Source organism: Xenia sp. Carnegie-2017, unplaced genomic scaffold (genome assembly GCF_021976095.1).
Source record: "Xenia sp. Carnegie-2017 unplaced genomic scaffold, XeniaSp_v1 HiC_scaffold_1, whole genome shotgun sequence".
Lineage (NCBI taxonomy): Eukaryota > Metazoa > Cnidaria > Anthozoa > Malacalcyonacea > Xeniidae > Xenia > Xenia sp. Carnegie-2017.
The window spans coordinates 9548627-9572096 of NW_025813402.1; the positions used below are offsets into that span (position 1 = coordinate 9548627).

At 37.0% G+C, this 23470-nt stretch overlaps 3 protein-coding genes and 1 long non-coding RNA gene across 6 annotated transcripts; 1 reads left to right on the plus strand and 3 right to left on the minus strand.

The window, feature by feature from the left end:
- Positions 1–627: 627 nt before the first annotated feature.
- LOC124442581 (lysine-rich nucleolar protein 1-like) lies at positions 628–4499 on the minus strand. Of its 3 annotated transcripts, XM_046996461.1 has the most exons (6): positions 4402–4499; positions 4285–4327; positions 3912–3980; positions 3526–3555; positions 1099–2902; positions 628–996 (listed from the first exon to the last, which is right to left on the minus strand). In XM_046996461.1, the coding sequence occupies exons 3-6, from the start codon at positions 3914–3916 to the stop codon at positions 748–750; spliced, it is 2088 nt and encodes a 695-aa protein (XP_046852417.1). In that variant the 5' UTR covers positions 3917–3980; positions 4285–4327; positions 4402–4499; the 3' UTR covers positions 628–747. The 3 variants fall into 3 exon arrangements, with proteins under 3 accessions (XP_046852417.1, XP_046858585.1, XP_046864464.1); XM_047002629.1 differs by having other exon boundaries at positions 3526–3701; positions 4285–4499; XM_047008508.1 differs by lacking the exon at positions 3526–3555 and having other exon boundaries at positions 4285–4499.
- Positions 4500–5342: 843 nt separating this feature from the next.
- LOC124434515 (WAS/WASL-interacting protein family member 1-like) lies at positions 5343–12677 on the plus strand. Its single transcript, XM_046984752.1, is given in 8 exon segments — positions 5343–5553; positions 6795–7017; positions 7532–7660; positions 9406–10139; positions 10141–10681; positions 11551–11652; positions 12374–12585; positions 12588–12677. Coding segments are annotated over 7 exon segments (1989 nt in total). The 5' UTR covers positions 5343–5553; positions 6795–6836.
- A 1874-nt stretch (positions 12678–14551) lies between these two features.
- On the minus strand, positions 14552–18274 carry LOC124435462. Its single transcript, XR_006945157.1, has 3 exons — positions 18263–18274; positions 16991–16993; positions 14552–14813 (listed from the first exon to the last, which is right to left on the minus strand). It is a non-coding gene; the product is annotated as an uncharacterized LOC124435462 (long non-coding RNA).
- Positions 18275–20921: 2647 nt separating this feature from the next.
- Positions 20922–23024, minus strand: LOC124438728 (protein mono-ADP-ribosyltransferase PARP15-like). Its single transcript, XM_046988931.1, has 2 exons — positions 23018–23024; positions 20922–21325 (listed from the first exon to the last, which is right to left on the minus strand). Exons 1-2 carry the CDS (start codon positions 23022–23024, stop codon positions 20922–20924), a joined length of 411 nt encoding a protein of 136 aa, XP_046844887.1.
- Between the last annotated feature and the right edge of the window lie 446 nt (positions 23025–23470).

The following is a 23470-nucleotide window of genomic DNA, read 5'->3' on the forward strand; positions in this document are numbered from 1 at the left end:
TCGCGGAGTGAAAATTGATTGACTACACACGCGTGTCTGGGTGTAATCTCGCGTGCCTGGGTGTAAAATTTGGCTTCAAAAAACTACTAGGCTTTTGTATTACAGGTAGCGTTCCATGTATTATGGCTCAATGGTTGACATTGACCATAAATTTATATTTGGTCTCCCCACTTTTAAAACGACGCGCTGCCTCTGAAGTGGCTCTGTACTGTTCATTCCATATACTGCGACAAAGGTTATTTTAGCTCGCATTGTTTCTACTATATTTGAACCTTTATGATAATAAAACGGAGACTTTGTCGTGATGGCAAATCTAAGGCTTGCTTCAAACGTCGAACTTTACATGAGCCGATAGGTCACTACCCCCGCATAGGTCACTTCCGTGTGAGCTTTTGCAAAAATCAAATGCGTTATACAAATTAAAGAAGGAATGAAGTATGTTTCATTTTATTCAACATCACGCACCTTTTGAAAACGGCGTTTTGAAATTGAAAAGTGAATAAATTTCGTATATGAACGCAATTCATTTATGCAAAAACTCACACAGACCCTAAGCGGTATGGTCTATAACGTAGGCTATGTATTGAAAACAACTCCAAAATTATCACTTTGATGAAAGTAAACATATTTTACAAACAAAAATCTGAAATTTATTTCATTGCGCCAAATATTGAGCAGAATCGCGGTCAATGCAAAAATATTAACAAAACACAACAGATAATTAATTTTCAACCATATTCTCAAGGCCTACGAATTGGTGAAACCCAAACCAGTGCCTCTAGTCATTTGCCTAGCATCGAGAAATTGCTTTTCGAGGGAAGAGGCAAACGTCTTTTCTTGTTGTTTGTTCATTGCCATGGTGGAATGGCTGTTTTTCTCTTTATTTCGCGAGGTCGTCTTGTGTGCACCCATCAAACGAAGGAATTTCTCTTTCATATCAGGCGTGGAAAATTCGGCGCTTTCCCATTGATTGGCGATCGTATCTTCATCATTAACCTGCAAAACAAAGCCGCAAACATGTCAACACCAGCTTCGTCATGAAGACAAACCTACTGAACTTCCCATCATGCACGTCGGTCACAAGACAATTCATCCTACCTTTTCATTTGACATATTTTCGACGTTCGACTTTTCTTTTGCTTCACAAACATCTTCCTTCTTGCGTTTCTTGTGTTTATTCTTCTTTTTCACAACCACAGCATCATCATCATGTTTGGATTCTTTCTCGAGTACATTTTCACCGCTCGCCTCCTTTTTCTCTTCCACATTATGTTCAGAGATCTTTACGTCATCAGGAGTCGAACGTTCTACGTAATTTTCGTTAATCAACGTTTCCTTTGCATCAACATCATCTCCATGTTTACTTTTCCTGTGCCTTTTTTTGTTTTTCACAACCACAGCATCATCAACATCTTCTATATTATGGTCAGACATCTTTGTAACATCTGCGGTTGGACTTCTTGTTGCGGAGAAATCCTTTTCCTTATTCGACGTTTCCTTGGCTTCGCCGCCATCTCCTTGTTTACGTTTTTTGTGCTTTTTCCTCTTTTTCACGGCGTCATCAACATGTTCTGAAGCCACCTCGCATTCAACTTTATCGCTCGTTTCCTTATTCACTTCCCCGTTACCGTCAGACATCTTAACATCGTTTTCGACGGTTGAAATGTCCTTGGTTTTACGAAGGTCTTCCTTTTTGCTTTTCTTGTGCTTCTTTCCTCTTTTCACCGCTCCTGTCTCATCAGCATTTTTCAAAGCCCCTTCGCATTCAATTTTTCCCACATCATTTCCCGCTTTTTCATCCTTATTAACAATCGTCGTTCCATCGATTTTTGTACTGTTTTTCGTTAATAACTCATCATCAAACTTCGAGATTTGTCTGCCTTCATCATCAAGTTCTTCCTTTTTACTTTTCTTGTGCTTCTTTCCTTTTTTCGCAGCTCCTGCGTCCTCGGCATCTTTAAAATCCTCTTCGCATTTAATTCTTTCCATTTCATCCCCCATTTCTTCGCCATAATCAAAACTCTTTGTTTCATCAATTGTTGTACTGTTCTTGATTGAGAAATCATGACCAACACTGGAGATTTGTTTGCCTTCATCATCAAGTTCTTCCTTTTTACGTTTCTTGTGTTTCTTTCCTTTTTTCTCAGGTCCTGCCTCCTTGGTATCTTTCAAAGCCTCCGCGCATTCAATTCTTCCACTTTCATTCGTCATTTCATCGTCATTATCAACAATCTTGGTTTCCTCGATTTTGGCTCTGCTCTTAGTGAGGAAATCATTGTCGACATTCAACTTGTCGTGTAGTTCTTCCTTTTCACGTTTCCTTTTTTCCTTTTTCACAGCTGCTACCGCTTCAACAACATTATGTTTGGAAATCTTGTTTTCAGCAGTAGTTTCATCATCATTCTTCTGATCCGCGATCTGTGTACTACCACCCATTGGTCTGGTCTGAGAGACATCCTCGTCTAAATAGGACAAATCTTCGCCGTCTTCATGAACTTCTTTCTTTTTACGTTTTTTGTGCTTTTTTCCTTTGCCGGCTTCATCAGCAATGTCCGTACATGTACTCTCTCTATTACTGGGGTGAACTGATTCAACTTTCTGGAGCTCTTTGCTTCCTCTTCCCGCACCGTCATCAGTGGCTTTATTTACCATTTCACTCGTTTCGTTACCGTCTGGCATTTTCACACCTTCAGGCGGATTCGTATCAATAATCGAATTCTCTAAAACGCCACTTTCCTCCTTACGCTTTTTGTGTTTTTTATTTTTTGTAATTTTCGCTTCGTTGTCGAACTCGACAATTTTTCCTTCGCCTTGATGGCATTTCTCTTCGCCTTGATGTTTTCTTTTCTTGTGCTTTTTACGTTCACTTTTTGCGTTGGTCATGGTGTCATCAGTTGTGTGACTGTTAACGCAAAAATATGAAGAAGTATATACAGAAAATGATCTAAAATAAATGCCTGGATAAACATCCAGGAGTTTATTAAATCCCCAGGAGGATTCTCTAGGCGGAGTTAAATAGATGCTTCGTTTAAATCAATTTTACTACTTTAGTTTGAACAAATGAGAACAAAACTTAGACTAAATACTTGGTTTTTTAGCCCAATCAACAATTTACTACATTGATATAATAATATTTTTATAACAGTAATAAGTTGGGGGATGGGGGTTGTAAAAGGTTGTCAGAAAAAGGCCTCTAAAAAAGAAATTCATGTTCTAAAGAGGAGTGTGTTTAATAGATAAGCACTGTTTACTTGATAGGAAAAGTTAATTAGATCATTTCTAAAGTAAATGATTTGAACCTGGGAGTATCGTTCCTGTTGTTGTTGTTGACTGACCTTTCGACACCATTATGACAAACACTAAGATTTTTGAAATATCTGTCAATAACAACAACAGTCCTTCTCAGCATTCTACTAAACTGGACGATCTACATCTACAAACATGGTTCATTTTTGCTAAGTATGGTTTATCAGTCATTTCACATCAATTCAATACCAAGCATATTAATTCAAGAAAGATCATTACCTGTTCGGCATTTCAATATTCTGATTGTTACTGCAAAAATCAAATCAAAATAAAAGAAAATTTAGACATGCAATGGACAGCAATACTCTCTCAAGTTTCAATATTTGTCAAGCAAATGCTAGAAGCAATGTCATCGCATACTGCTCCCAAGATGAGACCGTCCATTGGAAAATCCTCTACGAATGAAAAATTGTGTGCATATACATATTAATATCTGCAAAAGCTCCACTTGGAATAAAATTTGAGATCATTACTTCATTGATTGCTCATTGAAGAGAAGTGATTATTTATGCAAGATTCAAGAATGATCGTTCAATTTTGAGTATTGCCTAATGGACACAGTTAGTCAAATCCAAGATAAGTTATGATTTGTTGGATTGCATTACCTCATTTTAGGATGATCACTTCGATTCTAGTCGATTGTGGTTCATGAAATTGTTGCCAACGGGTGAAGGCTTGATAAAAGATTGTTATGGTATGAATACATGCCATTAACTTGATAGTAATAATATACTTGGAAATAAACAAAACAATTAGGATAGGTTTTTTTATTAAAGAAATTTGTTACATTAAACATTTTGTCCTCTTGCTGTTGCCACAGATTTTGCAAAATGCTTCATGAGTTCTGGGATTACGAAAACCAAACATTGCAATTTTAATGATTTTCATTTAATTTGCGCATTCGTTGATCGAATGGCGAGGGGCGAGTGAGTTAAGCCAATCTTGGTCAATTTTAGTTTTGAATTCACGGTTATTCACCTTCTAAGTTTCGAACCAATTCAAGCTCTTCCGTTTCTTCACGCTAAAAATTAATCAAATAACTAGCTCCTCGAGAAGCGTGCTGTGTAAATAACTTCAAAACTTAAACGTGCGTACTTTCAGTAAGTGAACTTGTACGTAAATTGGTTTGTACTTTGTGAACTTGCAAGTAAATGATGCAAAAGCAAGTCAAGCAGCATCGATCGACAACTTAACCACGTGCCAAAAAAGTCATATTAAATTTACAACAAAGTTAGCACGTGTGTTATATGCGCCCGCGAATATATTACATACTTTGCCCCCAGTTGTCGTACTTTATATAACATAATCTCTTCAATGCCAAAGCCATCCATCTCTTCCAAGAAAGCGAGTTTGCTGAAAGGAACTGAAAGACAGGTGACAACTGATTACATGAATAGCCCTCTCCCCTCCATTCAATCAACGTTCTAGCGACGGCTTTGTATTAGCGGAAATTTTTGTTTTTAGCCAGTCTATATGTTTGTATTTTCTATTGACTCAACACAAACCAACAGAAAAAAGTGATGACTTTGTTATGTGCCCGTTCACAGGGTTATATGGCTATTTGAAATTGTTTGGAATCATTGCACACCCCTAAAACCCTCCATTTTCCTTCAAATTTTTGAAATATCTCAAAATGGGGGTCTGTAATAGCCAGAAGGTATGCTCCCTCCAGCTACCCCACTGGCAATAAGTTGCTCTTAGTTCAGATGCGAGTTTATATTTGTCAAACTTTATCTGTCCTTGTTTTTGAACAAATGTCACCGAGCCATCATGGACCAATACACCAATACTTGTGCTCCGTTACTCAAATTTGTTATATTCCCGAAAATGTTTAATACATAATATGTTTAAATTTTTTCGTTTAACTTTTCAGTATTTCATTTGTGGTAGATATATCTGCAAGAATGATCAAGGAATTTAAAAAATTTTCTCTATGTAAATCAATGTAATAATAGATAATAGAAACAGAAATATGAGCATTCTACTGTGCGTCAACGCGCTCAAATCCGGCTGATTGTGACGTCATAACTTAACGAAAGCCCATTGGCTGATTTGTTATACACCCATACGAGAAGGTGAATGTCTTCAATCTTCATAGCTGCCATATTGAATAGAGGCAAGGAAGTGCATCGTGTTTTGATCGAATTAAATGTTCGCGTAAACATATGCATGATTATTTGACATTGCAATGGAATGACTCTGTAAATGTGGCATGGGTTCCTTTTCAAAAGTTGGATAAACATTTGGGTATGCTATTTATTTCTCTTCTTGAGTTGATAAGTTGCTTTACACTGTGTTAAATCATACCCAGGAAACGATACGGAATTATGCCAATAATCACAGGTGGATATTCTCATGATAGTTTTGTCGCAATCCGGCCAAACTACTTCTTCGTTATGATGATTTTTGATGAGTACAATGACGGCTCTTACTGTTGATAAAAGTTTGTATTTTGTACTCTCTATGCCTATGCAATTTCAACATTGACTGTTGCACTTTTTTCCCAGTTACGTTCAGAATTGTACTCGTACATAAAAGGTTTAATATTTCCAAGCCTGCTTAAGGTAGCACCTCTCGGTAGTGAAATTTGCCCTCTTATGGGATTGGCTGAATATCTTCCTTGTTAATGTTGTTTTATTTATTGCTTCTTGCGTACTTAACAGATTAAATGTCTTTATATTAGTTAATACACGGAACTTGTATTTACAGCATTGGCATTTTATGTTAATGTACGTACAAGGTGTTTTGATGAATAAACATTGATGATCAAACAAAGGGAAATGTGTCCAAATAAGTCCTTGAGAATTATCTGATTTATTTTATATTATTTGTTTGTACCGTTCCCAATACGTGACACATCACATCATAAGATAAAACCAAGAGACACTAACCAGCTACGAATGTTTGGCATTTTTGTCTTTTATATTGTTATCCATTCCATGATTATTTATATTGCTCCTATAGGTGATAGAATTTTGTTAAGTATTGCACAGCTAACGTATAATTGAATTTTGGTAGAATTCACTTTTTGACTTCTAATGATTTCTTGAACTCGAGAATTTCTCTGAGGGCGAGGATGACTTTTTATAAATCATTTTCATCTTAGATTTACTGAAATGAAAGTGTTTGATTTGCTTGAAATATTGCTGAAATTAGTGAACCAGGAAGTATTTTGTCTGAAAGCATGCTAAGAATCAAAGTAGTTGAAGTGAGCTTCCACAAATGAGAGTCAACTGCATATTGTTTCTCAATCAAATACATCATACATCCAAATTTAAGTGTCTTGTTGTTTTCATTCTATTATTGTTAGCTCAAATCTAAGATTAATCACAACACACTTGCGTTCTCTCATTATAATGTACATTAAGTATAACGTTGCCTGACTGTATGCCTGAAAAGTTGCATGACATGACAGGAGGGAAGGTTTAACTTTTCATCTTTCAGCTAATTTTTTGCATTAATGATTACTTGTTTTAAATGAGTTTTAGAAAAAATAAGAAAACATTCAAAAAATCTGTATATAAGGAGAAATGCCTCCACCTCCTCCACCCCCTCCAGGACCTCCTCCTCCTCCTGCAGCTCCTTCGAAAAAATCTGGATCAGCACCACCACCCAGTAATAAAAATCGAGGAGCTCTGTTAAGTCAAATCCACAAAGGAGCAAGATTAAAGAAAACTGTTACCAATGATCGAAGTGCCCCAGTTGTTGATTGTAAGTTCATTTTAATTAATGCCATTTGATCATTTTGAATTAAATTATTCATTTTTATCATCAGCTATTGTTTAGTTACCTTCATTGTTTGTTTATTCCGTGTTTACATGAAATACAGTTACGTATTCTTGTTTACAACTTCTGACTCTTTGCTATACGTCCATATTTTATTTATGATGAACAAATGTTGAAGGAAAAAGCGTTTAAGTATCTAGAATGCCTGTTTACTCCTTCATAAAGTGCAAAACAAAGTTTTTGACATATTTTATCCAGTCATGAGATAACGCAGTATTTTCTCATTGCTGGTTCATTGGGATTGAGAAAGGGTTTTCTGCACTTATCTCCGATACATACTGCTTGCTCTTTATATTCAAAAGCAAGGTTAATAACCTCAAATACTATTCCTTTGACTGTTGTTTACGTATATAATTCAATAGGTTAGAGTGGTGGAAGATTTCAATTGACATTGCTTTTGACCTGAATGAATCACTGTCTTTGTTTTTGATTATTGTAGCTAAAGGTGGTGGTGGGGGCAAAGGTCCCTCTGGAGGTGGCTCTCCTGCTGGTGCTGGTGGTCTCGGTGGTCTGTTTGCAGGTGGTATGCCGAAATTACGACCTGCTGGTTCAAGAGGTGGAGCAGGAGGTAAAATTTTTATACTGAAAATGAAAATATTAAATAAATGGTTTGGATTACAGTTAATGGCTATGCTGAATATGCAGAAAATTTTGTTTGTTCCTGCTTACTTGGTAACAAGTATTTTTTTTTGATCAATATTCATACATTTCTCTACTCTGTTGCACAAGGCATCTTAAAGTAAGACAAAAGAGCAGTAATTTAAGTTGTTTTTATGTTAAAACCAGTATTTCACTTTTCTTAATAAAATAATTTACTGCATAAATGATTCACTGAACCGGGTATTCGCAAAATGCCTCTGAATTTTTTATACTTTAGTCGTATAGGTAATTTGAGTTGTAATTTTGTGTGCATATTTGCAGGAGAACCAGCTTTTCATGCTAGATTTTTTCAGTGCACCTTCAAGACATCATAAAACAGTTGCCAGACTTACATGATAATGCATTATGAATTGATTTACCAATTAGTGATATATATATGTGGTGGGGCAAGTTCCAAAACATAAACCATACGCCATACATGGCCAGCATGCAGTCTCTAAGTGAAGGGAGTGCAAAATGAGGGTGACACTCATCCTATTTTCTCTCCCCCCTCCGTAAAGACTACACGCAGGCCAGGCTATACATTACTTATGTTTCTATTTTGTGTCAAATGAGGATTTTTAATGTTTTATATCGTTATGTACATGTTGCTACAAATTTTATAGATGCATAACCCGTATAATTATTTAGTATTTTTTTGTTGCATTGTTTTGATATGTACGAAGTTGTACGAAGTTGTACGAAGTCGAAGTTAAAATATAAAACCAGACAGTGCAAGAAATTTCATTTTCGCTGCCTCTACATGATTCTCAATTCTGAATGTTTAATTTTATCACGCGGGTTTCGATAGCGTATTTGTAATATTTTCTACTTCGTTAAATACAAGACAAGTAGCGTCGAGAGCATTATAGTTGGAAATAAAACTGTTGATAAAGATCGAGCTATTCAGTCCGTTTGTGTTTCGGTGATAAAACGGCGTGTTTTCAATCCATTTTAATCTCGTTTGCTTATCTGCTTATCGCCGTTTTTCATGTGAATGGTTTCGTTTTTGTTCATCTATTTTGCCAAAATAATCAGGATTTATCTTCTTACCTCGTATTTAAAGTTGTCACGAGCACTTTTAGAGCATTTTGTGTTTATTGTCGATTTTACAGTCGATGGAATTTTCACATTTGAATTTGTGTATCAGAAAAATATTTTATTATTTTTAAACATTTTCATTTGGACATCCTTTCCTGTATGTCTTCAGGTGCAAAGACGTAGCTACATATAATTAGACATTCAAAGGTTAAGAATGCGTTTTGTCATATAAATGATGCTGTAACCCTGAATATTTAAAAAACTGTGTTTTCGCGTTTAGAATCACCACACAACGTTTTGTCAACTTTTTAAACACATCGCTTGCCATAATTTTATGTCCCGAACACACCTAACTACAGCTTGAACATTTCTAAATGCATAGCTACCTCGGTAAATTTTGCTATCTAACTGCTTGCGCCTTTGAGTGCGATTTAGTCCACAGCTAATAAATTTGTTGCAAACAGTTTTCATATCAGTCTGTCGTGCATAATTTGTTGAGCAAATATCTTGATTCGTTGAGGAACCGTTTATTTATAATTCATGCTTGGCAAATCGTGGTAATACACTCTTGGTAACGAACGTCTCGTTAAGTACTACGATGAAAATTGATATCAATTATCTTTCAATTTCTAGGAGCAGCATTAAGACCACCAGGGTCGCGACCCACCACTCCTTCCAAAACAACTCCCGCACCAAATGCGAGTAGCGGAAGTGCAGGTCCACCACCGCCTCCTGGTAGGGCTCCACCTGGTAGCAAGAGATCTGTGGTTGATGCTCTACCACCGTCTCCTAGCATGGGCCCTCCTCCCCCACCTCCTGGAAGAAATGTTGGGTCATCCAGCAACCATAGTGCGGCTAATTTTCCACCGCCGCCACCAATTAACAGAAATGAAAGTCCTCGTGGTCCTTCGCCACCACCTAATCGAAATTTCACGCCTTCTAATGCTAGGCCTTCTGTAAGAGGTAGCGGTCCACCCACTCCTAGTCGTACTTCAACTGCGCCACCAACGCGATCACCTGTTCCACCACGATTGCATTCTGCTCCACCCCCGCCACCTAGTAGAGGACCATCTGCCCCTACATCTACCCCATTTAACCGTGCCCCTACACCTTCCTCATTTAATCGTGCTCCCACACCTTCCCCCTTTAATCGTGGTCCTACGCCTCCTCCACCAAACCGAGGCCCGACACCTCCACCGCCAAACCGTGGCCCTGTGCCTCCACCAAACCGTGGCCCTGTGCCTCCACTCAAACCGTGGCCCTGTGCCTCCACCGCCAAACCGTGGCCCTATGCCTCCACCGCCAAACCGTGGCCCTACTCTTTCCCTACCAAACCGTGGCCCAGCACCTCCGTCATTAAACCGTGGCCCAACACCTCCACCACCAAACCGTGGCCCTCCACCAAGAGGATTGGGTGCCCCTCCTCCCCCCTCTCGTGGTGGACTTCCTCCACCTCCGCCATCATCAAACAGACCATCTAATAATTTAGGGGCTCCTGCACCACCTCCTCCCCCTCCTGCATCGTCTGCTCCGCCTCCACCTTCTCGTGGAGGACCACTTCCTCCACCTCCACCAGGCACTTCATTTAGGGCCCAAGGGCCACCTCCACCACCACCAGGTCGTGGACCTCCTGGCCCACCGCCCCCATCAAACAATAGAAGTAATAGTGGGAATCCCTCTCTGCCTACTGGGAAATTGGTAGTGCCTCCACCACCACCTTCTCGAGGACCACCACCAGGCGCACCTCCTCCACCTACACGATCGGCTCCTCAGCAGCCTTCGAATACACAGTTTTCACCTTCTTCTTCGTCTTCAAATGCAATTGGAAATAAAAAAAAATACACTTCGGCGGACAATCACATTTTAAATGGTCCTCAACCACAAATAGGCAGAACTTCAAGTACTACAGGTATGTGCTCATCACTAGATGATTTGCTGTTAAATTAATCTGATAAGTTGAGTTTATAACGCCATTGTCATAATTGTAGAGTTTGCTTGCAAAATTCTGTAAAATGAACCATATTTCGTCTGCAAAGCGAATAATTTGACCGTCTTTTTGTATTTTCCTATTTGGTTACTCATGTTTTCTTCGTGTACCTTGCATCTACCTGTTTTTGGTTGATTCCAAATTTTCCTTTATGTTCATAATCTTATTTTTATAGAGTCATGTCTTTCTACATGATGCCTGTTTTGCGTGCAAATTAAAATGAGAAATAACTATTAAATCCAACAGATTTTCGAAGTTTGAGAAGGACCGTTAACTCTTGCGGGGAACTTGAAATGGAAAATGTTTTGACCAATCATTGGGCACGACATCGCAAATTACTGCCTGCACCAACGTGAACTTATTGGTGAAAATTTGCTAAACTCTTGGCCAGGCCTAGGGTATTTGCCTTATTGAAAAGTCGTGAAAAATGGCATGGTCATCGTACTGCTTTTTGAAGGAGAAGCAAATTTGAGAGCGTAAAGGAACATTGCACTCATCTTTCATGAGTTAGAGTCGCATTTTTTGTACTCGCTCGGCGTGACTAAGTGCTACGTGCTTCCTTTGTATTATCATCGAATGTTTTGCTATGCCGCTAGCTTTGGACAACACAACTTGATTATTTATAGTCTTCCCATTGTTACATATTGTGCTTGTTAGCTATGCAGTTTTTCTTTCCTGGATAAACGCATTATGGCAAACTAAGCTGATGCTGCCCTGCATGTATAAGTGGCGTATGAGTACAAGCTTTTCATGTTTGTTCTGAGCCAGCCCGTTTTTTTTTTCATTTTTAGATGATTTTGAGACGCGATTTAGTTTCAAATCAGATTTACCTCCGCCCGAGCCTTACAAAGAATTTCCGAAAACCTATCCCAGTAAGAATAGGAAGGATAGAGGTTAGTAGTATTCGTTGGTTTTACAAGAGATCGTGTTCGTCTTTTGCTTTATAAAGCAACAACTTGTCATCGCCACAGGTATTCATATTTGAGCTGTTGTTCAGTTTATAAAGCAACAACTTCAAAACTGCACACATGGACAGACATTTGACAGAATATTGTGAGGGAGCGGCGGTAAAATGAATCAAACGATAATTTGAAATATTGAACACTTTTTACTCAGTTTTACTGTACAGTTTCCTAGCCTCTAATACTATTACAATTACAGTCTGCAGTACGTAATACCATCTGAGAAAATTTCTTGTTTGATGCTAGGAAATTTAGGGGCGTGCACCCTGCCCCGGAGAGAAAATCCGCCCCTGAGTATGAATATGCAAGCGATGTAGAGTGTAGACGCACCGTAATGACATTTATTTTGCTCTCAACCAATGACGCACTATGCGTGCCGTCTGTGTTTTCAATTTTACAGTTCAAATTGTCTTTCGTCAGGTTTTTAAGTGAACTCTGAACATATATTTTTAATTGATAGTCTTTGTAGCTCTAAGAAATTAGCAAAAGTGTGTTTGATGTTAAGAGATGGAAAACCTGATTTTCAACCTGAATAAACAAAACTTGTCTTTGTTTCACGAATATTTCACATTTATGATGGTTTGACGAGACAATTCGAGTGTTTCACGCAGTGTATAAAAATTTATCCAACTCCAGTCTCCTGCGATTTCAGGTGCAGTTCAAAGGGCGCCTCCGCCTAACCCCACCGGTGCAGTGAGAAGTGCTGCACCGCCCCCACCGCCCCACCTTCAAGAGGAAATCAACCTCCACCACCTCCACCAGTTTCTAGAGGAGCACAACCTCCACCACCTCCACCAGTTGCTAGAGGAGCACAACCTCCACCACCTCCACCGGTTTCTAGAGGAGGGCAACCTCCACCACCTCCACCGGTTTCTAGAGGAGGGCAACCTCCACCACCTCCACCGGTTTCTAGAGGAGGGCAACCTCCACCACCGCCGCCACCTCGTAGATTGTAAAGTTGACTATAAATTGATTACGTTTATCAATAGCAATGATAAATCTTTAAATGTGTAGCAGGTATATTTCAATTGCAATCGTTCCTTGATACGTCAACTGGCCCGAGAGGTGGACGAAACGAACAGCTTGTCTCCACGACGCGAGGAGAAAATTCTACCTATTTATTTTGCACACGATATTGATAGCACAGGAGAAGTCGGTATTCGAAATTATCGTAGGATTAAAACTGTTGATACTGGCATTTTGCGTAGTTTATGTTATTATTTTTGAACATTGATAAGTTTTAAAACTTTATTCCCATTACACTTTTATTCATATTTGCTTATTAAATATCGTTAGATTATGATTCACAAGTGTCATATTCTTATTTTAATGAAGTGAATGGTTTCAACCTGGGAGTATCGTTACATGTTTGTAGATATAGATCGAGCAGGTTTGTAGGGGCACGAGAAGGACTGTTGATGTTGGTGTTGATATTGATGTTGACGGACGTTTTTAACAACTTAAGTGGTAGTCAATATTCTTGGTGTGCAGTGACGCCAAGGTGGGCACCAAGGTACAAAGCTGGATAAAAAGATAGACACAATGACACGTACATGAAGATGGACATAAATATTGACATAAAGGTAGGCACAAAAGTGGACAAAAGAAAGAAAATAAAGGTCGACACAATGGTAGACCAAAGAGGTAGGGAAAAGGGCAATAACAAAATGAACACAAAGGACTGAAGGGAAAAATGAAGGAATAAAGGAAAATAGAAAAAATGAAAAGGGACATAAAAAATGTAAACATGTGGACATAATTCAAATGACAATGGAATGGTAAAGAATCGTGGTATTGCGTTAAATCATTTTGGTGAATGGAAAAAATGAAATACTTCACAACAAGAAACTTATTTAGGCCGTATTCTATGGTGGATTATTGTTCAGGTTGAGATGCAGAAATTCATGACTAAGTAAAAACAACATAGATGTACTGATATGTACTCACTTAACATAAATCTGCCTGTTTACATCCCGAAAACTTGCAATCAAGAGAGCTAGAGCCATCAAAAATTCGACATTTATTTTCTATATCCGCATATTGTTTTGTGTGAAATTCGCTAAATTTGCTGGCTCATATTCAAAAGAACGGTGCTAAATAATGATTAAGGTCAATCTTTCTAAGTTAATTTGAAATGATATGTTTAGCTATTAATCTTCCATAGCTGCTTGATGGACAAAAGACTAAAAATGAAAAACAATTCTTGAAATTGAATTGCGAAGGAGTCCTTCATCTTTTTGTAAATAATATAACGATAATAAATTGGCACATGAGATTGCGTACTCAGAATCCTTTGGTCGCCATCTAGCTCCTGCTGTACACACTGCTGAGCAGTGCATTCTTAATAGAACATTTCATTGAAATCGTTTATGAAGTTTTCATGTGTATCGTCGGCATCATCGTAATCGCTATCATCGCACTCATCCGGCTCTTTCATTGGGCCGTCATCTTCAGAGGCGTAGTTACTGCAGTCAGAACAACCGCAAATGTCAGTACATTGCAAACCAGACTTCACGCACGAGCATCGAAGATTCTTGCAACCAGCTTTACACTTGCAAGTCACGCACTCAATAAGTGTATCTGGAGCAGATGGTCCAGTCATCCAAAGAATCTCTAACTGACCATTTTCATATGCCATCCATGGCTCACAGGAGGTTGAACATTAATGTGCGATTGCAAACTATTCTTCCAGATGGCTGCTTGGTAGTTGGCTCTCTTAATGTGCAAAAGCATGCTATCTGCATTCGGGGGAAGGCATTCGTCCGAACACTTGCCAGATGCAAAGAGAGTGTACTTAGGACCGAAAGAAATACAAAGCAAATGCAAAAAAGACAATAGTAGCAAAAATATATTTTACATTTACCTTGAAGCATTAACTATCGCTGAACTCTTGTCAATAAATAAAGATCTTTACCAAATTGTAGAAAAATTAGACATTGCTCACCATCAGTAAGACAACAAAAGTAAAATCATATTGTAGGTAGATTAAGTACAGAACATTATGATGTTACAAAACTGGTATTGGAATACCTGTAACATATTGGTTTATTTGTTACATTATTTACCGATTGAGTGACGAAGGACTTTTCTTGCTTGCATATTATGCATATTGATGGAAAAACTGCTTTAGTTCTTATCGGAGGTTTAGAACTGTCATGACAAAACGAGGATGATCGTAGCAGTTTCGTGTGAGGCTCATTTACATCTGTCGACTTATTTTCTTGTATATAGTTTTCATTGACAGTGGCTGCTGAAGCTTCAAACTTTTTGCTCATTCTTTTTCAGCCCGTCTAATCAGGCCGACATTGGTGAACTTTGCCTAGCAATTTCTATGGTACTTTAACTCTCCACGGTACTCAGCCAAAGGACTTTTCATGGACTGAATTTTTTCATCAAATTTTGTTCTTTTCAGCGATGTCTTTTTGCTCACCATTGTATAGTGACCAAAGCTCGTGACAATGTAAAACTTTTTTCAAAGATGTCTCGGTAAAATCAGTCAATGGCCCATTTTCACCTTTAAAATGGATTACACATCCCCGCAAGCTCGCCTTTTTGCTGTTTTGATCATTGCGCATGTTACGTGCGTGGTCCCGAAAGAATAACTATTAATTTTGGTTCTATTTCCACACGCAACAAAGATAGTGTGAACCAGTTATATTTCTCAAACAATTTATTAACCAACGCGTAAATATTAAAGTGGATAAGTGTCTTAATTATAATATCAATAAGTATGAATAAAACTTATCTCCTCTGTCTGAGTACAACCGTGAGTCTTTATTCTTGAGCGTTCGTGAGTCCAACAATGACTCACAACAGTTTTCCAAATAGATTAAAGGCACAAAAGCCAAAAGATAGTTATGGCATAAATGCCAAGATAGTTGTCTGGTAGATTGTAGCTTGTCAAACTACTTCGGTAGTCTATGCCTCCTAAGTTAATCTCCTCGTAGCTTGTGCTCGTAGGTTGTTCTCGTAGGTTGTACTCAGTGGTGTAAACTACTCATATATATATAATATCTAATGGGAAGTATTGTGGTTTTGTGACCTACATCCCATACGCAATACAGTATGTTACAGCACTAAATAGTTAACCACAATAACAACAAATTCGGTTGCGGTTTCAAAATATGTTTACGCATGTAAGCAAGCTTCTAGCGCATGCAAGCAAGCTTCTAGATTATGTCCTAATTAGTAATGACATTGCAAAATGGATTTTAAAGTTAAAATATAAAAATATGGAATGCTTAGTAATATAATATAATATAATAGTAGTTTATAATGATATTACATGATAGTAGTTGCTATCATGTAACAGTGCACCCGCAATTTTTGCTATATTGTCATCAGTTTCACAAATAAAAGAAGATGGCGACAGGTAAAACTTTAAACGAATATTATGAAACTTTGGAGTACTGAAACTCCAAAGATTGCAATTTCAAGAGATGCAAACAACTTAAATCATATTCAGTCATTAAAAATAAGTAGTTTTCTGTGAGTTTTATGTAGTCATGAATTTCGGCATTTAGAAATCATTTTTTAGCACATTTTCTTGATACAGAATACGGCCTAATTGAAATGAAATGTAGATATGATCTTCGCACTACATAAAACATTCTTTCGTAAGAAACTTATTTGAGCAATTTCTCTATGCTCTGACTTTGCAAATTCACAAACTCTTTGAAAAACATTACGATCATTAAACACTATCAATTTCTTACACGACCAAATAATAAATTATATTGTAATCGATAACACGATTACATTAAAATGATTTTCAAATATCGTTTATGTTGTCTTTTATAAAGTAACAACTTTTTCAAATGTCGTTCAGGTCGTTTTCTATGAGAAAAATACATTTTTGAATGTCGTTTATGTCGTCTTCTATGATAAAAATACATTTTCAAGTGTCGTATATGTCGTCTTCTATGAGAAAAATACTTTTCAATGTCGTTTATGTCGTATTTTTTAAAAAAATGTTTCAAAGTTATAATAGTTGTGTGAGAAAGGTCAAAATAAATTGTATGTCGCTCATTCCATAAAAAGATGTCATTTGATAGGTTTCTTAGTCCTTGTTTCCAATTATTAAACTTTTGCCTTTCTGCAACCAACAAAAACGGTCAAAAAATATGGTTGGTGCGTATATATGATGATAAGAAATTGTTCAGTTAGTTCAAACATAAAGTCAAATGATCTCGACGCCATTACATCGGAAAAAACGACAAAAGACTGTTTGTCACTTCCCTGATTTATCACATGGCAATTCGTGAATGACTACCTTCGATTACTTTGATTACATTGACTAGTTTCAACTATGAAATGACTAATTCTTTAAATGTGTTCATCAAAATGAGAACTTTGTCCTATGAAAGGGTTGCAGATCGAGGATTGAGGATTGAGTGCAAAGTTGAGGTTAGGAGGGGATGTGAAAGGGCGTTCGGTTTGCCCTCAGTTTCCTGACTATTAAAAAATGACGTCCTTCGGGAAGTCATAGAAAAATTTTATCAAAAGACTTAGTTTTTTTAGGGTAAAATTTTTGAAACAGACCCACTTTTCTTTTTGTTCTTTGTAATTTTTTTCTGAAAGTGTCGCATTCCATTCTCCAAAAACCAACAATAGAATACAAATTTGTATAACTTGAGTACACTATTATCTACTCTTACTGTGCCCTTGATATGCACGGTACTCTTTCATTGCAAGTCTTATACTCACCACACCAAGCCCAACAACTACCGACTGACCTCGAAAGATTCGAACCCCACACCACAACCTGAGAAACCTCACTCTACACACTCGACCAGTGAGGGCGTTGGAAACGAATTGAAAATTTAGTCTATTTAGGATAAAAGATCCTTGAAGTATAAGAAAAAAATCATTTTGTTAAGTGACGATCAAGAAAACAAACCACACATTTGTAGCATCAACTTTCAAACCATTGACATTTTCACAACAGCACTAGAGATAGATAAAAAAGCATTTCGTTGTAGGACACAGTCATTTATTGTCAGACTGGCCACACAATGGCAATACATTAATATAGTTTCTAACTATGGGATCTATTCTCTCGTGAGACGTCGAAGAAAGTATGTCTGCATAATTTTGTTCTCTGTGCGATATTTCACCATCGTTAGCAGGTACAGATTCGTTTCAGCAGCTGTACAATACGTGTTGAGAATACAATATATCACTCAAAACCATTGTCGAATAGACGTTGTCCATTTCGGCACAGCAATGCCGTGAATATTTGAGTATATATGGTCAAGTACACAAACGATTACATTTCGTCTTTTTTGGCAGCATATTTTACGGTAGTTTATCCCCTGTACTTGGCCATAGCTTCTCAATGTTCAAATATTATATTCATATCCTTCTCTGACCATGTGGAGCGAGTTAATTGTTCTTTGAGAACACTTTATACAGTCATGACGGTGTTTTACACTAACAAGTCGATACGATAATTTCAACATAAACAGCATGCCTTTTATATCCTTGAATATGGTGCGGTACATCCAGTGACAAATGGTTCCTTGGTGGACGTCGTTGTAACTCTGCATTGATAGCTTGCAGTATAAAGTAGATTTTCGTTGAGAATCACTTCCCAACTTGACATAATAGTCGTCCTTCATGCGATCTCTCATAAATATCGGTAAATATTTCGGCTTGCTCTCGACCGGTTCATCGCCCAAGTTATCGTCAGTTTTCCAGTAATATTGAAAGCGTCAATCAATTATTTCTCTTCTTCTTGTGTACTTCCATTTCTCACTCTCTCTGACATTGCACTTGCTGTTGTTCCGTTAATTTACAAGTCTGAATTCAGCGGTACTTTTATAGGCTTTGTTGTTAATTATTTAGACATAACCTTGTGCTTGGTTCACGGCACACGTGTCTGATCATTAACTTGAACTCTGAGACTCTAATTTCTTTTACCTTAGAGGTTTACAAAGACAAAGAAATTGGGATTTTTATTTAAATCTTTTTTTGTTCTTTTTTTAAATCATGTATTACTCTTTTCCTTATGTTTGCGCTTGTACAAATGCTACATTTCACATGTTTCGTTGATTGCCTTTGTTTCATTTTTGTTATAGTTTTGTTATTTCATTCGTGTGAACCAGGCTCAACACGTAAGACATGGGTGAACCTTTACGTCTACCTTTATATCTACTTTTATGTCTACCTATATGTCTACCTTTATGCCAACCTTTGTCTCTTTCTTTATGCCTACCTTTATGTCTATCTTTATGTCTACTTTTTGTCTACCTTTATGTCTACCTTTATGTTTATCTTTATGTTTACCTTTATGTCTACCTTTATGTCTACCTTTGTGTCCACCTTTATGTCTACCTTTACGTCTACCTTTTTGCCTATCTTTGAGTTTACCTTTATGTCTACCTTTGTGTCTAATTTTATGTCTCCCTTTGTGTCTACCTTTGCCTATCTTTGTGTTTCCTTATGTCTACCTCTGTGTCTACCTTTATGTCTACCTTTGTGTCTTTATCACCGAATTTGATTTTTTAAAAGTCATCATTTCATTGGAGACGATATTTAAAAAGTCGTCATCTTATAGAAGACGACATTTAAAAAAGTTGTCATTTCGTAGAGACGACACTTAAAATTGTGTCTAACTTTTAAAAAATTATGTCAAACTTTTTGTCAGCTCTTTCTTCAGGGGGGAGGTGATAAATTTTTGGAAAAGCAGCCAATTTCGGTAAATGTCAACGGCAGAGAAACAAATCCGCCATTTTTTGGCATCCAACGATATCTAAAACCGTGATTGAGATAGACGCTCCAGTTACTATAGATCTTGATGAACTGGATGCTCCCAATCTGCGTGTTTGAGCATGCTCAGATGTTATTAAACAATTAGATTAGAAACTTTTTTCTATAAAGTATATTGTAAGGTGGGGCCATAGTCCTAAATTTTGAGTGCCTGACTAAGTTGCAAAAAGCATGGAACCAGTAGATTGTTACTACACAACTATTAACTATAGGCAAATTTTGTTAATTGCGTAACAAACCAAAATCGTTATTAAAAGATTTGGATTATCAACCGCTCAAAATCCGCAATAAGAAGATTAAAACTGTTTTGAAATTTAAACTTATTCAATTTGAATTTTTAAGGGAACAAATTCTTTGTTTTGAAGGAAATTTTGGTCGGGTTGAGCCCGACCAGCTTGACCTCTAAATACGCTTCTGGTCTACTATTGCGTCTACTTTGTGTCTATGTTTGTGCCTACTTTGTGTATATCTTTGTGTCTACTTTTGCGTATGCTAATTATTTTGACAATTTCTGATGAACACTCACGATTTGTGTTCATCTTTTATAATGAATCAGTACAATATGCAAAACGAAAACAATGATTTGAAACTGTACCCTTTTAGGTGGTATAAAAGCGACTGCACTTTTAAAAGAAAACAGTTGGACAAAGATGAGAACAACTCCTCCCTAATTAGCATTTTATTATTGACCCTGTAAGTCAAAATTTCTTCAGTTAGAGTTTCCTAAGAGCTAGCGTTATTTTCAGTTATTACATGCTTTGGGATGAAGTATTCACAATTGCCAGTTTGATGCTCCAAATATTTGTGCCTGCTTCTCCTCGCAGTTGGTTTTTAGGAGGCACTAAAATGGATCACGAGCTTCAAATTTTGAATTTGTGATGCAAAAATGCATGGCAATTTAGAACTTCTTAATTTGAACATTTGGCGTGCATGCCCAGGAACTCCTCTATTACGAATCACATTTTCGATAAAAAAAAGTGCTATATATTTTGGGCGCATTTTTAGAGGAAACGAACTGGACCCTTGTTCACAGCACACCACTACATTCATATAATGAAATTCATGAGGCTTTGACTTCTCTAGAGCTAAAATAAGTATTCTATTTTCTTATCTGTATTGTATATGATTTAAGAACATGTGTCAGCTTACTACAGCGATTATATACTTTAGGAGCCATAATGCTTTATTGTCCACGGCTGTAGCAGATGAACAAGGTGACTAAACAAAATGAGCCGCGATTGGTAAAATGTGCTCGGTAAAGGGTTAAATAAAATCCCTACTAATCCTACCTATGGTTGAAAATATTCTCTATTTAATGGTTTATCTTAAGAATTCTGAGCAAAGTTAAAAGAGCTAAATTTGCATTACAACTGGGTATTATAGAACGTTTATCATAATGAAAGTCACCTCAAAAATCTCTTGAAACTGTTTCATTGTCTGTTTAATGTTATAAGATACTCAGGATACGATTGGTTGTCTTGGAAAATGACGAACATTTTTGGATTGTTGGGGTCGTCCAAAACAGAATTATAAAGTAAACCTGGATTTTTAGGATCATTTCTTGATGGTGGTGCCTTAAGCCCTTCCTTACCCCTAGTGTACTTTCCAACGAGAACTTTTGCGATGTACATCTTTGGCCGTGATCCAGAACACTGACGAAGAGAGTACCTTAAAGCATACCACGCATCTTTTTCAAAGTACACTCCGTTTCCGTACTTTACACCCGAATTATGAGCCTCAAAATAATCTTTTATCTTAATATATTCCGAGGATGGCGTAAGTCTGAAAAGATTGACAACTTGATCAGGAGGTCGTGTTGAACACTTTGATGAAACTGAAAAAATTAAATGAAATATATATGTATAATGATATTATAGGTGAAATTTTCGAAAAATGTTCTCCAGACATCATCCCTCAAGTATAACACATACTCTCTTACAAAGAGCAACACTTTTCCACACCCTCTCCTTTTTCATTAAAATTCACTTTTTCAATTAGAAAAAACCAATATTATCATAGAAAATATCAGTTATGTAGCCTGAAAGGAAACAAGAGTGTAAAATGACCATAAGAGAACACGTTTTCAAAATTTTTTAAAAATTGTAAAGTTCTACTTTTGAATATCACGTATAAATAAAAATACAAAGCAGAAGTCAAGCCAATCATCATTCTCAACAATGTCTTTGTTTCACCAGTTTTACTGTTAATGCCTTTGATTTGTGAGAAATCGATATTAAACACCTGTCCGTCATGCTCTTTTAAGAATACTGTTTCTTTACCTTTTATGGAACGTCATCAGAAGTGCTAATCTATGAGAGGTTAAACACCTCAATTATAGATAAAATTTCGACTTGTCAGTCACCATTACTTTTCGCCCTGCTATATCAACAATACCATGAATAATAAAAAATGTATTCGTTAAACAGAATGTATTGTAAAAGCAAGAAGTTAATCACAAAATAAGGTAAATATGCTCATTAGAAATCGTCCAAAAGCTTATTTCGATAAAAAAGTTCACTGTAAGGCTAAAACTCACTGTTCGAACGCTTAATTTACGGCGATTGTTCGTCAAGCATGTCCTTATATCGTCATTATTACTTAAACAGTCGGTGCTGCTTGCTCTCTGTGTTGGAGGTGGCACGTTAATTGTCCTCTGATCTCGTGATGATACGGGAGAAGAAAATCATGTCATCACTGTGCGAGCCTAACTAGCTCTTATCAAAGTAAAATGATTTGATATTTGTCCTTTATATTCACGAGGGTACACATCATTGCAGAAAGCTTATTTCAACGAAATGTTTACTGCCAAAGCTAAAAACCTACTGCTTGCTTATACTCACTTTACGTGGATTGTTCCTGAAGAAAGTCCTGACACCATCATTTAAACAGAGCTCACTGCTTACTCTATGAATTTGATGCTTTTCCCTCTGTTGTCGTCATGGAAAACGAGAGATCGAGATTCTGCAGGCAACAATTAAAGAGAGTAACATGATTGTCATTTATCATTTAAATGATTTGACTCATCTTCATGAAATAGAGAGAAACATTTGACATAAACCCGTTGTCTTGTGGGATTTTGGCGAAACATTAAGAGGAATCGCAGGGAATTGAAATAAATCTTGACAGTTTGCGGGGATTGAAACAGCTGTTTGCATTCCCGTCAGTATATATTTGATATGGAAGAGGATAATGAGAATTTGACATCTTTGTTGTGTTAATTCTGATAATTTTTTGGTGGGCGTACCTACTGATGGACTTTGATACAGTCCTGAAAGTTGATTAAAGTCATAATCATAAAACTCGACCTGTCTGACGAACATTACAGGCGAGTCTTTTGTTTTGAAGTCATTCAATTACTGCAAAAACGTGCAATTCAACATTAACTGGTTAACTTAGCCCTGAACAATACCAGATCAGATAAAGTAAATCTTAAATGGTCGACTGATAGTAATGGTGCTCTTGGTAACTTATAGTAATACTCTCCATAGTAATTCAGTAATATCCCTCTGTTAGTAATATTACTCACCCTTCATACTATAATGTATAGTAATATTCTTTATCCATAGTAATTGCGCCCCATACTCCTCCCTGAATCAGCATTCATCAATAGCTGATTAAAATGGAGGCTCAAAGTTGATAATCAGTTAAAATAAAACTTACTGTATATTGTACACTAATATTGTCCTTTGTTTTTCGCTTTTCTTCTTTTAAAGAACGCCGAAACAACATGCTGGTGCTCAAAATGTGTGGGAATATACATATTTCAACTCGCAACAGGGCAACTCAGGGAGGCTCTAAGAAGTTGAAGCGGTCGATGAAAAACGCAGGTTGTGTGACATGCAAGCTTGGGGTGTGCTTCTACATACAAATATTTTGATCGCCTACAGAAAAAACAATAAAAGTATCAAATGTTCGGAAATTGAAATTCGTGATCTAAATTGTTCCGATATTATGTTCGCATTTGATATGGCCATACGTT

Bases quoted from the DNA above. Each gene is read 5' to 3' on its own strand.
- LOC124442581 (XM_046996461.1), bottom strand. The intron at 2,903-3,525 runs GTAATGATCTTT...TTGCGTTAACAG, and splicing joins AATATTGAAATGCCGAACAG to TCACACAACTGATGACACCA. The intron at 997-1,098 runs GTAGGATGAATT...TTTGTTTTGCAG, and splicing joins AAAATATGTCAAATGAAAAG to GTTAATGATGAAGATACGAT.